The sequence below is a fragment of the Phoxinus phoxinus genome (assembly GCF_949152265.1).
Source record: "Phoxinus phoxinus genome assembly, chromosome: 2".
NCBI lineage: Eukaryota > Metazoa > Chordata > Actinopteri > Cypriniformes > Leuciscidae > Phoxinus > Phoxinus phoxinus.
Genome location: NC_136877.1, coordinates 17,039,300 through 17,053,399, shown reverse-complemented (window position 1 = coordinate 17,053,399; position 14,100 = coordinate 17,039,300). Strand labels below are relative to the sequence as shown.

Here is a 14,100-nt window from a genome sequence, read left to right as displayed (position 1 = left end):
GGGCGGTCAGGGACCTGGAGATTGGATATAGGCTACTGCCCAAAAAAGGTTGAGAACCAACTGGATCTCACTGCATTAGCGTGCGTGATATAAAGTCACAATTCTGACTTTTTTTCTCACTATTACGAGTTTATATTCTGTAATTCTGACTTTATAACGCAAGTGCAGGTTTATTTCGCGTCTTGTGAGTTTATATCTGGCAATAATTTTAAATCAGATTTAAAAAATCGCTATAACCTTATTTATATTTTGTAAAAAAAAAAAAATCGGAAAATAAGTCTTCATACTTTCTTGATTGTGAATTCAAAAAATGCACTTTGATAATACGCGCCTCTGGTTGGTCATATGACCACTCCCACGTGACTGCGCTGCTCTATCCTTCTCTTTCACTGTGATTAATAAAGGAAGAGACTGTAAACGGCAAGATAGCCATTATCTGAAGCAGCACGTGTGTTTTTTAAGATCAGAAAGTGGTAAGTGTGTAGAGATTTGGGAAAGGAACTTCACTTTGAGGCGAGATCGATCTGCTGATTAATTAACACGCATGTTTGAAAGTCGAAATTCAATTTCTCAAGTTAGATGCTTACACTTTTTTTTGTTTAAACACGGACAGGTGAAAATGTTTCTGTTGTGTGGACCTCAACACACTTCACGCATCTTAGTTTATCTTTATTTTCCATGAGATGTCTTTGATATCACAGTGAAGTTAAGTGTGCCAACTTTCTTTGTTTTTGGTTACGGGTTACTGTGAGTTTTGGGGTTCGGTAATTGGTAGTAGCGTAACGTTAGGTCTTTTTGTTTTTACCATCAGTCTCAGGACTTGTAATGACATCACATTGTTTTGACATTTTTTTTTTATTCTTTCCTGATATGTGATTTGTCTGTCACAGTTCCTGCTTGTTTGTTTCTGCAGTCTAAAGTGCCCTCTTTGTTGGCTATTGTGGAGCACTGGAGCCATGAGTGATGGGGAGATGATGGAGCTGTCCCTGAGCCAGGGCAAGTTTGAGCAGATTTGGGGGGACCTGTAAGTCCATTTCACTTTACAAATGTATCTTTGTTGAAGTCTAACAATACAATGAGAATGTAAACTAGCAACATATACACTATATTTCACAAGTGACCAAAATGGATCATGCATGTGCATTCAGTCATCTGTGATAAGTTTTACATTTTAATGTGTCTTTTTATTTTATTTTTGTAGATCATTAAAACTCAGAAATGCATCCCAATCCATAAAGCAACTGTTTTACGATATTTCTTTTCATTCATAGAGGATTTGGTGAGCTGATCAAGGAGCTGCCTCGCACAAACAGTGATGCTTGGCTTACTGCTGTAAGCTGGTATTTTAATTTTTGAGTTGCACTTCAGAGTGGATGTTTGTTTATTTATTTATTTATTTGTTATAAATATGGCTTAAAGGGATTGTTCACTTAAAAATGAAAATTCTGTCATTTACTTAGCCTGAAGTTGTTTTAAACCTGTATACATTTCTTTCTTCTGCTGAACACAAAAGAAGACATTTTGAAGAATGTCAGTAACAAGACTGTAGAAGTATTTTTTCCTACTATGGAAGTCAATGGGGTCCATCAACTGTCTGGTTATGGGCATTCTTCAAAATGTATTTTGTGTTCAGCTGAAGAAAGAAACTCATACAGGTTTGAAACCACTTGAGGCTGAGTAAATGACAGAATTTTCATTTTTGGGTGAACTTGCTTTAAATGATTACCAGACATCTGCTAGGTCCAACGGCTTTTTTGACTGAAACTTAACTACTGCATTTGTTTTTTGCTACTCATTCTAAGTTCAAGAACAGAATGAAGCATCACAAAGCATCCATACGTAAATTGTAACTCTATTCACTACATCAGGCATTGCCCGATGGCCCTGCTTTCACAGATGGCTTTGACCTGGATCTCCCAGAGAACACTGACACTGCTATTCCTGCACCTGATGTGGCCCCAGTTGTGGACAACCTCCCACCTCCTGCAACACTAGTGCCGTCCATCTCTGACTATCCTGGAGAATATGATTTCCAGTTACGCTTTAATCAGTCCAGTACTGCAAAGTCAGCCACATCCACAGTAAGTGATGAGCGAAAGATTTTGAATATAATCTATTTTAATTCCTCCCCAAATTTGCGTAATGTAAATATTTTTTTGTTGACTGCAAAGGGTCATTGGAAATGTCATGTCAGTTATTTTCTAGAACTAGATTATTTTGTGTTTGAAGATGTTCAGAATATCAATATATTAGTTCAATAGTATCAAGGCAGGGAACTACACTAACCTTTTCCACTGGTGGCACTTGCGCTACTAACTTTTTCAGTTACTGGCGCAAAACATGATTTGGTCGCACAAATTATTTATAGTAAGCCGCTCTGGGTAATAATGAACAATAATGGAACTGTATTGCATACAGATGTGCTTTTTATTTTACTTTCCATCTTTTAAACCACATGCCGCCTTGTTTTCTTTAACATTGGTTGGGATAGATTTACTGCAATAGAAAATACAGTACACAATAATGTGCAAAATGAATTTCTTTTGGATTTCAACATGCTATGGTTGGCACAGATGGGCAGACTCCTGAACTCTTAAAATAAAATAAAATAAATATAATCCATAAAATAATATAATAATAGATTTTCAGTATTGACTATTCGGTATTAGTGATACAAAAAAACAAAACAATGCATGTCCACTTCACAATTAAGTGAAATATAATAAGCCACAAATAAGGCTATATTATAAGCTACATTGAACTTAATTATCAATTCAGATTCCTCACTTGCTCTGTTTGCTTGACGCCAAAATGCAGTGCGGAGTGCTGCTGCGTCACGGGATATGTACCTGTCTATACATTTCGCGTGCTTCATACTGTCATTGTGAAGCTTCAATTTACATGGACACTTATAATCGGACTAAAAAGATCTTCATGTAAACACCTTAATCGATCGGATTGAGCTCGATCCGAATGCAATTTCGATCGGATTGAAAGGGTTTGTTTATTCCTTTTGTAATGTGATCGAGAGAACATGTCAACACTTGATCGGATTGAAAACCGAAACTGAAAGGACTGCGCATGTACAATGACGTATGACGCGCGGAACGAGCTGTTCTTCCTGTTGAATAAAGTGTCATATAAATGAGTGTCCCGTCATTCTAAAATTCTCATTTCACTCAGCGTCTGTGAAGTGAAGCAGGACAACGTCCCACTAATTGTTTTGGATTCTCATCCACAGACGACTGGTTTTGGCCGCGGGGAGGGGCATTTTTACTGCGTGATAAATATAAGCAGCACGGCAAAACGGTTCAATGCTCATTCTCCAAATCATGACCAGAGACGGATTAATATTACGTCTGCTGTTTAAAACAAATAAAGAACCAATAGAGAATAGTTATGCGCGAACAGCGGGAAACGTGTGACATTAACGCGCTCATCAACCCGATTACTTTATAAGTCGCGGGGCTGAAGCCAACTTTGTGTTGAATGCTCAGAGCACGTTATAAAACGTGTTCTTAAAATACACATTTCTGTTTTAATAAATGCTCATAGTAAATCATAGCATATTGCCTAAAACATAAGGTAGGTACAAAAATAATCAGTGATACATTTGCGACACATTAAAAATTAGGGTCGCAATGGCATTTCAAAAGGTCGCATATGCGACCATTTTGGTCGCAGTGTAGTTCCCTGCAAGGTGTTTTTTTATATCAGCTCTATTGCTTGTACAATGTTTAATGTTTTTCTTAGGAAATAAAAAAAGGAATGGAAAATGAAAATAGGCAAGAATGATCAGATTTGACACAAGACAGTTGTAGGTATTCCACTGGATCCTTTTCTCTTTATTAGGATTAAAACGCATCATACTTGTTGTATAAACTTCAGTGAGCCTTTATGCTTGGTGAGAGAGCTTAGGAGCTTTCTTTCTCTTACGTTGTCCTTTGTTCTTGAGCCTTTTACTCAAGAACACAGAGAGAAAATGTAGTTTGACGATATCTGCACATAGTTTGTCCTGATTCTTTCCTTTGCTACTTAAAGCAAGCTTACACTAGGGCTGCACGATATTGGAAAAAACTGACATTGCAATATTTTGTTTTTCTGCGTTTATTTATTTAATATATATTAGTGCTGGGCAACGATTAATCGCATCCAAAATAAAAGTTTGTGTTTACATACTATGTGCGTGTACTATGTATAATTATTGTGCATCAGGGCTCCAGACTAACTTTTTGCCTTGGTTGCACTGGTGCGCCTAACTTTTTTTATTTAGGGTGCACCCAAATTTTTTCGCGGCTCGCGTCACCTTTAATGCCACAATTTCCAGGTCACCTTTTTATCACGCTCTATATACATTCATATTTATTATGTAAATTATTTTTAACAAGAATAAGCTGTAGGTAAATACTTTTTTTATTTGAAGCACAATCATACTTTATATAAAAATAAAAAAATATTTTTTTTAAAAGTGCTTCACTGAGCTGCCAAACTAACTATTTTAAGTCTCTAGCTTAGGCTCGTTAGGCTCTAAACCCGTCTCTGAGTTGGATGCCATCTCTGACGAATGACCAGAGCTTGGCATCTTACCAGGGACAAGGGAGACTGGTGGCTGGAGTACCTCCATGGCTGGGCTGTTGTCAGAGCATTGATCGGGAGTAGAGTTTTAACGGTATTACTACTCTTACCGATACTGCTTATCGATCCGGTACTTTAACTGTATTGTTATCGGTTCTTTTATTTATTTTTATATATATATATATATATATATATATATATATACATGTGTTAAACAAAGATGAACAAAAGATAAACAATTAAATAACGATACACATTATATAGGCCTACAGAGTGCTTTAATTTCAGGAAGGTAACTACTGTTCAGGTATGGTCTAAAAAGAAACCTAATAAAGTAATCGCATGTAAAACAACACTGCATAGTTTATCATAGATAGATTAATGCTTATTAAAGCTGAAGTTATTCATTCAAGAGCTGTGAATTATTATTTTTTCTTTGCCTTTTATTGTTTGATTCACAGTACAGTCACATGTTTATTAGACTGTGGCCCCTTTAAGACCGAGTGCAGATCTAAATGGGCTACTGATACACAATTTCTCCAAACTATTTCAATAACTACGTCCATTTAAGATATAAACTGTTTTTAGTGAATCTCCAAGCTGGTCATTTTGATATACTTTTGTGTACATTTGATATTTGTATAATTATACATTATAACCCACACGGATCAACTACGATCCCTATACTTGTCATCACACATCTTGCGATTTTACTATCGCGGATGCATACATCCCAATATCCATGCTAAAACAATATATCGTGAAGCCCTAGCTTACACTACACAACTTTTGGCTGGATTTTGCTGTCGCAGGCAGAGATCCAAGGTCTTGCGATTTAAAACCTCTGAATCGGTGCTCATTTCGGTGCTCTATGACAAGACAAAAGATGACAAGAAACCTTGTGTAGTGAGCACCACAGCAATTCAGGTAGTCTTGCAGTCCTGTAGTGTGAGCTTGGTTTACTAGAAGTGAGTGCTGATCAAGTGAGCATTTTGCTGCCCCTGAAGTCTGAGGATGACACTGGAAACACAACATGAGAGGGTTGTTCTAAAGGCTTAACCATGCGTTAAGGGTACTCCAATCAGGATTTTTGGAGCCGATCGTCAATCACAGGAAGCAGTATCTGCTGATACCGATCTATTTGAAATCTACTTTTTTTTCATGTAGAATTATTTAAAGGGATGTTTTCAATCAGGATTTTTACAGACAATGTGGGAAAATGTGGTGAATCCCTCCCTTAGGTGACTCTTGTGTGTGGTTTTAAATGCCAATCATAAACTTTAGTAACAATGCGACACTACCTCGATTGTACAAGTGACTATTCCGTCAACTGTGCAGTGTGCAGCTCGCTTCTAGTGCAGATTCGATCTGATGATGTGAAGCCATTTACGTATTTTGAAATGGAAAGAGAGAGGGCATGCAGTGATCCGCTCACATTGTTTGTGAAATTACGTCTCACAGAAAGTTTTCAGATGACTATTTAATAAAGAAAAAATATGAATTGTACCTCACATTCAGCATTATAATTATTTTAAGTCAAGAAGTCAAGTCAAGAATATTTGTATAGCGCTTTTCACAATACAGATTGTATCAAAGCAGCTTCACAGTATTAAATTAAAATAATAATAAAACGTCCATGTTTGGTAATGCTAATCAATAGTAATATTGATTGATTCATTAAATTGAATATCCCCAACTGAGCAAGCCAAAGGCAACAGTGGCAAGGAAACGAAAAACTCCATCAGGTGACCTAATGGAGAAAAAAAAAACCTTGGGAGAACCCAGGCTCAGTCGGGGGCCAGTTCTCCTCTGGCGGTTATGAACTAGAGGCCGGATTTAACTGTAAGATTAAAACATTTATATGAATGCCTGGTTAAAGAGATGCGTCTTTAATCTAGTTTTGAACTGGGAGAGCGACTCTGAGCAACGAACAGTATCAGGAAGGCTATTCCAGAGTTTTGGAGCTAAATGTGAGAATGCTCTCCCTCCTTTGGTGGACTTAGATATCCTAGGTATGACCAAAAGCCTCGAATTTAGCGATCTTAAAGAGCGCGATGAATTATAGGGCGATAGAAGATCCGTTAAATAAACTGGAGCTAAGTCGTTTAGGGCTTTATAAGTCAGTAACAATACCTTATAATTAATACGGAACTTTATAGGTAACCAGTGTAGAGATGATAAGATCGGTGTTATATGATCATATTTTCTTGATCTGGTAAGAACTCTAGCAGCTGCATTTTGGACTAACTGTAGCTTGTTTATTGAGGATGCAGGACAACCAGCTAATAGAGCATTACAGTAATCTAGTCTCGAGGTCATGAATGCATGAACTAACTTTTCTGCATCAGAAACTGACAGCATATTACGTAGCTTAGCAATGTTTCTAAGGTGGAAAAATGCCGTTTTTGTAACATATGAAATATGATTTTTAAAAGACAGGTCGCAGTCTAGTATGACACCCAGGTCTTTTACTGTAGAGGATAAAGTAACAGGACATCCTACTATGTTAAAGTTGTATTGTGAGAGGTTTTGTGGGCGGTTTTTTGAACCGATGAGTAGTACCTCCGTCTTGTCTGGATTTAATAGAAGAAAATTACGCGTCATCCAATCTTTAGCCGCGTTTCCACCGCGGGAACTTTCCCCAGGAACTAGGAACTTTGGGGTGGTACTCGGTGTGTTTACACCGCAGGAACCTGGGTCTAAACGAAGTTCCGGGTAAATATTTCCCCCTCCGAAAGTCCCTGCTGGCGAGGTAGTACTTTTTAAAAGTTCAGGAACTTTCGGGGGCGGGACTTGTGCGCTGAACATGCGGATTGGTTGTGTTCACGCCGCATTTTGACTGGAGGACTCCACGCAGCATTCTATTTTAACAAGCATTTTAAAAAATCTATTGCGGTTCGTGGCTTCATGCATTAAGAGTTGTCTGTCTGCAAATATGGAATTTAATAAAAAAAAGAAAAAAACAGCTGGACTGGACAGACGACGACGAGGTTCAGGCTTTATTAAGCGTATTGTAACAGGAAATTTTCTGCGCGTTCGTCCCAGCCATCTCATTCAATGTCCGCGATACATCACAAACACAACTACAGCACAGCTTGACTCTCCTCCATACTTATTATAAATGTGGCGCTCAAAACTGATTACTGTGCGTCGCAGACTGGGAGGAGCAGTCGCGCGCAGTTTATAATCTTCCCGGTACTTTAGACCGCGGTGTAAACGCAGAAAGCAACCGGTCTGGGGCAAAAAAAGTTCCTGGGAAAAAAGTTCCTGGGACAAATTGTTCCGGGTAATTTCGGTGGAAACGCGGCTTTTTATATCTTTAACACACTCTGTCAATTTTGATAATTTAGCGTTTTCATCCGGCCGTGATGAAATATATAATTGAGTGTCATCAGCATAACAATGGAAACTAATTCCATGTTTCCTTATAATATTTCCAAGTGGCAGCATATATATTGAGAATAATAGAGGGCCTAGCACAGATCCCTGCGGCACTCCATAGTTTACTGAAGTTATGATCGATTTTTTTCCATTTAAATAGACAAAATGGTAGCGGTCTGATAAGTATGATCTAAACCAGCTTAATGCTTGTCCTTAAACGCCAGTATAATTTTGTAGTCGATCTAAGAGTATTGTGTGATCTATAGTGTCGAACGCAGCACTAAGATCAAGTAAAACTAGTATTGAGATACAGCCTTGGTCTGAAGCTAAAAGTAAATCATTAGTGATTTTAACGAGCGCAGTTTCAGTGCTATGGTGCGGCCTGAATCCAGACTGAAACTTTTCATAGATGTCATTTTCTTGCAAAAAAGAGCTCAGTTGAGCGGACACAACTTTTTCTAATATTTTAGACATAAATGGAAGAAAATTTTTTACTCACGCCGGACAGAGACAGCTGGAGCATGTCATGCCATACCTCTCACAGCAGGCGCACGTCTTTATGCGTCGTCAGCATAAGATCGACAAATTGAGAAATCGTCGATCCAGTCATTAGAAGTGATTATCGTCCGATAGCGATCGGTAGCCGATCTATCGGAACACCCCACCCTGTGTATTGGCAAGAAAAAGGTTAAAGCATGGCCTGATAGAGAGAAATTCTCTGCCCTGTGCCTGTCATGCTGATGAAATCCTAACAAAAACCCCCCTAATCCTATTTACGAGTCTGTATGTAAAACTAATTTGTGCAAAGCTGAGCACCTTGCATAGATTAGGTAAAATTTTGTCCAAATTGCATGTCAGAATGTAAAGCTACGCTAGCATGTTAAACTTTTGGCTTTCTAAGGTCAAACGAGTGGGAAGAAAAGTTGTTGTTTTTTTTGTTTTGTTTTTTTAACGTATTCATTGCAAAGGTTTGTTTTTTTTCTGATCAAATTTCAAATTTACCTTCTCATTCCCAACAGATAAGGCTGTAACTCTCCGCTTTTCTCTCTCCCACAGTATTCTCAGCTACTGAATAAGCTGTACTGTCAGCTTGCAAAAACATGTCCTGTGGATGTGCTGGTGGGTAGAGAACCACCCAAGGGTGCTATGCTGAGAGCTACAGCAATTTATAAGAAATCGGAGCATGTTTCTGAGGTGGTAATCCGCTGCCCACACCACCAGAGCGTCGCTGAGAATAACGAAGGTTTGTATGTTTTAAATACAGCTGAATTTGTGAGTTTTAGAAATGCATATACACTTGCCAAGTTGCAATGGAAGTTTAGTTGGCAAGAGGGCAAAAAAAAGTATGCATCACACGATTTGGAAAGTATAACCATAAAACTACAAACATGTTTAAAAGTTAGCAAGCTTCTCAAATGGCTAAAAAAGGCTGTTTAGGGAAGAGCTGAAAAGATGAAGAGAAAAAAAAAATCACAAAATAATGTCAAACCTGGACTCGTCTTATAGAATGTTGCATGAGCATGCGTGTTCTGAATTTCAAATGAGGCGCACTAAAATTATGCGATAAGATGATATAAGAGCGGTTGATATTGTTGAACAAGTTGATATTAGAAAGTCAGCAATGCCAGTCAGTATCAGAGATGTATAAAGTACTAGAGTCAAGTCAAGTCATCATTTATATACCGCTTTTAACAATGTACATTGTTTCAAAGCGGCTTTACAGTAATATACGGATAATTAGGTAACAGAGATTGTTTTGGCTTCATAGCGGTTCTTGAATAAATATATTTTCCAGCTAAAGTTAGTTTTGATTAATTTAATAACTAATGATTCTTGCGATGGAAATGAATCAGAGGCCGCTAATGCCTAGTTCACACTACAGGATTTTAAGCCCGATTTGCAAATCGTTGAGCTCGCCGACAGGTCGGGTTGTTATCGCGTGCAAATCGCGGGGGATTAGCGGCCGATGAACGCTCGCCAATCTGTTAGTATGAAAGAGCCAACAACGCATCAAAGACGCTCGCAGACGCCTCGCGGACGCGTCGCCGAGCCCAGAAAAATATCTAGCATGCTAGATATCTGGAGCTGTCGCACGACTCAACCACATGTGATGCCATAAGCTACAGCCAATCAGAGCAAGGCATGGGTTGAGGTCACTGGGAAAATACCATTTATATACTGTCTATGGGAATTATTATTATTTTTTCCAGAGCAAATCATCGCGCAAACAGTTTGCAGCACTAATTTCTGTCTGACGTCCATATTCAAACAAAGACTCGCGTGTTGTGCACTTGTGTTCTTCTTCGCTGGGTAGTGGCGCGCGTGCTGTATTGCGTAATTTCTGGTTCGTTTTATCGCGTGATTTCTTCGTGATAAAACGTGGTTTGTAGACAAGATAGAATCGTTGGCTGACAGAGTTGTTGTCACCTCGTGTAGTGAGTTACCTCCTGTTGCGGATCAATAACGTTGTGTCGTGTGGTGTGAACAGCTCAACAACTTGAACACTCCTGATTTCACAGAGAGCAAGTCATGTAGTGTGAACTGCACAGTTCAGCCCGACGTTTTAAAATCCTGAAGTGTGCACTTGCCTTAAGACAACATCGTTCCCTCTACACAGATTTTAAACGCGAACCTGTGAGAAACGCTGATGGCGCTCACTTGTGCATTAAGTATTAATTCTATAGTTATGCACATTTGAATATATGTGCATAACCTTAAACTACTTGTCTGGCCTTAAAATTGATACAGAATTTTATTTACTTCGGGGTAGATACGCGAAAACGAATTATCCGACAACGCTTTATCTGTAGAATGGTAAAGGGATCCTTCACAGGGGAGAGACTAGTTGGCACTTCAGCACTGCGTTGTCATTGGGTCCAGGCGAAGGTCCTTTGTCAGATCTGGATACGGCCTGGATCCGGCAGGCTGCAGGAAAACCTTGGGATAAACAAAGACACTAAAATTAGCGTAGATGTCATTCTTCTTATGATGTAACGAGTACATCAGGATTAAAGGGAAGTGTTCCCAGTTCCGGCTGGCCTAATCTATGCAGCCTAACATTGAATTATAGAAGTCTATAATGTATTATGTGAATGCTAGGTCAAAGAGATGTGTCTTTAATCTAGCTTTGAACTGACAGTGTGTCTGCTTCCCGGACAATGGTAGGAAGACTATTCCAAATTTTTGGAGCTACCGGTAAATGGGAAAAGGATGTACCGCCAGCAGTCGATTTTGATATTCTAGGTATTATTAACTGGCCGGAATTTTGAGATCGCAGTAGACGTGAAGGACTATAATGCGTTAAGAGCTCGTTCAAGTACTGCGCAGCTAAACCATTTAGTGTTTTGTAAGTAATCAGCAATATTTTAAAATGTATACGATGTTTAATAGGGAGCCAATGCAGTGTTGACAGAACGGGGCTAATATGGTCATACTTCCTGGTTCTGGTAAGAACTCGAGCTGCTGCGTTTTGAACTAGCTGTAGTTTGTTTATTAAGTGTGCAGGGCAACCACCCAGTAGAGCATTACAATAATCTAGCCATGAGGTCATGAACGCACTAATTGTTCCGCATTTATCAATGTGAGCATTTGGTGTAATTTAGATATATTTTTAAGATGGAAAAAAAAAAGAGGTTTTACAGATACTAGACACGTGACTTTCAAATGAAAGATTGGTATCAAAGAGCACACCCAGGTTCCTAACCGACGACGAAGACTTAACAGAGCAGCCATCAAGTGTTAGACAGTATTCTAGGTTATTACGTTTGGAAGTTTTTTGTCCAATAATTAGAATCTGTTTTTTTCTGAATTTAGTAGAAGGAAATTACTAGTCATCCAATTTTTTATATCAGCTATGCATTCTGTTAATTTTGTGAATTGGTAGGTTTCGTTAGGTTTTGAAGAAATATAGGAGTATCATCGCTATAACAGTGAAAGCTAATTCCATTTTTCCTAATGATATCTCCAAATGGTAGCATGTACTGAGTGAACAGCTCAGTTAAACCATGCTAGTGCAATTCCACTAATGCCAACATAATGTTCGAGTCTATTTAAAAGGATGTTGTGGTCAATGGTGTCAAATGCAGCACTAAGATCAAGTAATACTAATAGAGAGATACAGCCACGATAAGAGCAAATAATTTGTGACTTTAACGAGAGCTGTCTCGGTACTATGGTACGGTCTAAATCCGGACTGAAAATCCTCGCAGATATCATTTCTTTCAAGAAAGGAACACAGTTGTGAGGATACTGCTTTTTCTAATATCTTTGACAGAAAAGGCAGATTAGAGATCGGCCTGTAATTGATTAATTTTGTAGGATCAATTTGCTTTTTTTTAACAAGCGGTTTAATCATAGCTAGCTTAAAGGGTACGTATCCTAGAGACAGATGAATTAAAGATATTTATGAAGAGGATTTATGACATCTGGAAGCATTTCTTTCAGGGTCTAACATACAAGTTGTCGATTTAGATGATTTGACGAGTTTGCAAAATTCTTCCTCTCCTATAGCAATGAATGAATCAAATTTTCCCTCAGGGAGACTACAATGCACTTCCTGATGCGATACTGTATTAGACGGTTGCATAGTTATAATTTTGTCCCTCTGTGCTCTGTGGACAACGCAACAGCACGAGCTTCACGGAGCTTCAAGCGATCCGAGATCGAATCTCACTAGCCTTGGCTGACAGCGTTAAATGTTTTACCATTCTTGATGCTTAGATATGTAACTGTTTATTAAAGTCAAGCGTTGTGTTTAATTATCAATGGCACAAACATACATTTGCTGCATTACAGTAGAGCCGCTGCACAGACGACAAAACTGATGAAGGAAGATTGTCAGCCGATCGCGTCAGAAAATGAAAATGATGAAGCTAGTCTTTAATCTGCTAAATTATTGTTTTGTGAATCATTCACGAAATTGAGATGACTTACATTGATACCCGTCATAGCAAAGGAAGACATTTTTAAAAACAGATCCTGGACATTTCAAGGTTTAAAATAAAGTGTCGGGGCAGTTTATTTATTTTAAATAGAGTTGCATCGAGTTAGTTTATTTTCTTAGTAAGAAACACACTCTTATTCTTGCGACATTTTAAATTTGTATTGCCAAAGAAATTGCAGCTAAATAAACAATTAAAACAGTAGGCTAGTCTACAAAACGAAAATAGTCCAAAGCAAAATAAAGATCATGCGTTTTTCTTCGCCTCTCTCTCGCGCTGGATCTCTTTTATTTTAGTTATTTAATCTCCCTCACTGCGCGCGCCGGGTCTTTCTCGAAATTAAACATTTCAGGGTAAAAACCCATCATACAGCTGATAATGCTATGTGTCATCATACAAATCACAAAAAAAAAAAAACTGTAACAAATCATTTAGCCTTTGTTGCTTCAAAAACACAGAATGTCTTGTTGAATTCACCTTACAATAAAACGAGGTGGATCGCGAATAAAAGAGCTCTGTATCTGCTGCTCATCGCATTCGTTTAGTTGGCAAGAATGCATTTCTTCAATAGTTCATGTTTAGATAATGCCAGATTGGTGACAAACACACTGCTCAAACATTTTCAAACTCTACAAAACCAGTTGAAACAAATGGATTGAACACTTCAACTGAAATTGTGTGTGAAAAACCTTTAAATAGCCTACAATACATAAAACTACAATATTTATAATTTAATAGGGCCTCCATTTGGACACATCGAGAGATTTATCCTTAAAAGTATTTTGCCTTTGCCTGGTCATCAGGCTCACTCTGCATATGAAAGACAGAACATTTAACACCTCCTGTACCCCCAACCCCCCACAGGGATCTGAGCTTGAGACCGATTTAAAACCAATTCAAATTCTAGACATTAGCATTAAATGGCACTTTTCCACTGCATGGTACGGTTCGGTACGGCACGCTTTGGCGCTTTTCCACTGCATGGTACGGTACGGCTCACTTATGGCGCATTTCCACTGCATGGTACGGTACGGCACGGCTCGCTTCGGCTCGCTTTAAATGGTACCACCTCTGTTGAGGTTCCAAGCGTACCGTACCGATACTAAATGTGACGTGAAAACACTGCAGATCACTGATTGGTCAGACAGAATCGTCACTTCAGCGTCATTGTATTTGCGACACGAGACACTAAACCCGCTAGATT

The 14,100-nt window shown here is 38.6% G+C and overlaps 1 protein-coding gene across 2 annotated transcripts in view; it reads left to right on the top strand.

Moving 5' to 3' along the window:
- Positions 1-347: 347 nt before the first annotated feature.
- LOC306993704 (cellular tumor antigen p53-like) overlaps positions 348-14,100 on the top strand; it is a 75,504-nt gene continuing 61,751 nt past the window's right edge. The window contains exons 1-5 of one of the 2 annotated variants that reach the window (XM_079603707.1): positions 348-473; positions 914-1,024; positions 1,272-1,332; positions 1,869-2,081; positions 9,013-9,199. In XM_079603707.1, the coding sequence (XP_079459833.1) occupies positions 957-1,024; positions 1,272-1,332; positions 1,869-2,081; positions 9,013-9,199 (529 nt within the window). In that variant the 5' untranslated portion in view covers positions 348-473; positions 914-956. Of the gene's footprint in view, positions 474-890; positions 1,025-1,271; positions 1,333-1,868; positions 2,082-9,012; positions 9,200-14,100 lie in introns of both variants that reach the window. The other variant, XM_079603706.1, reaches the window with a different exon arrangement.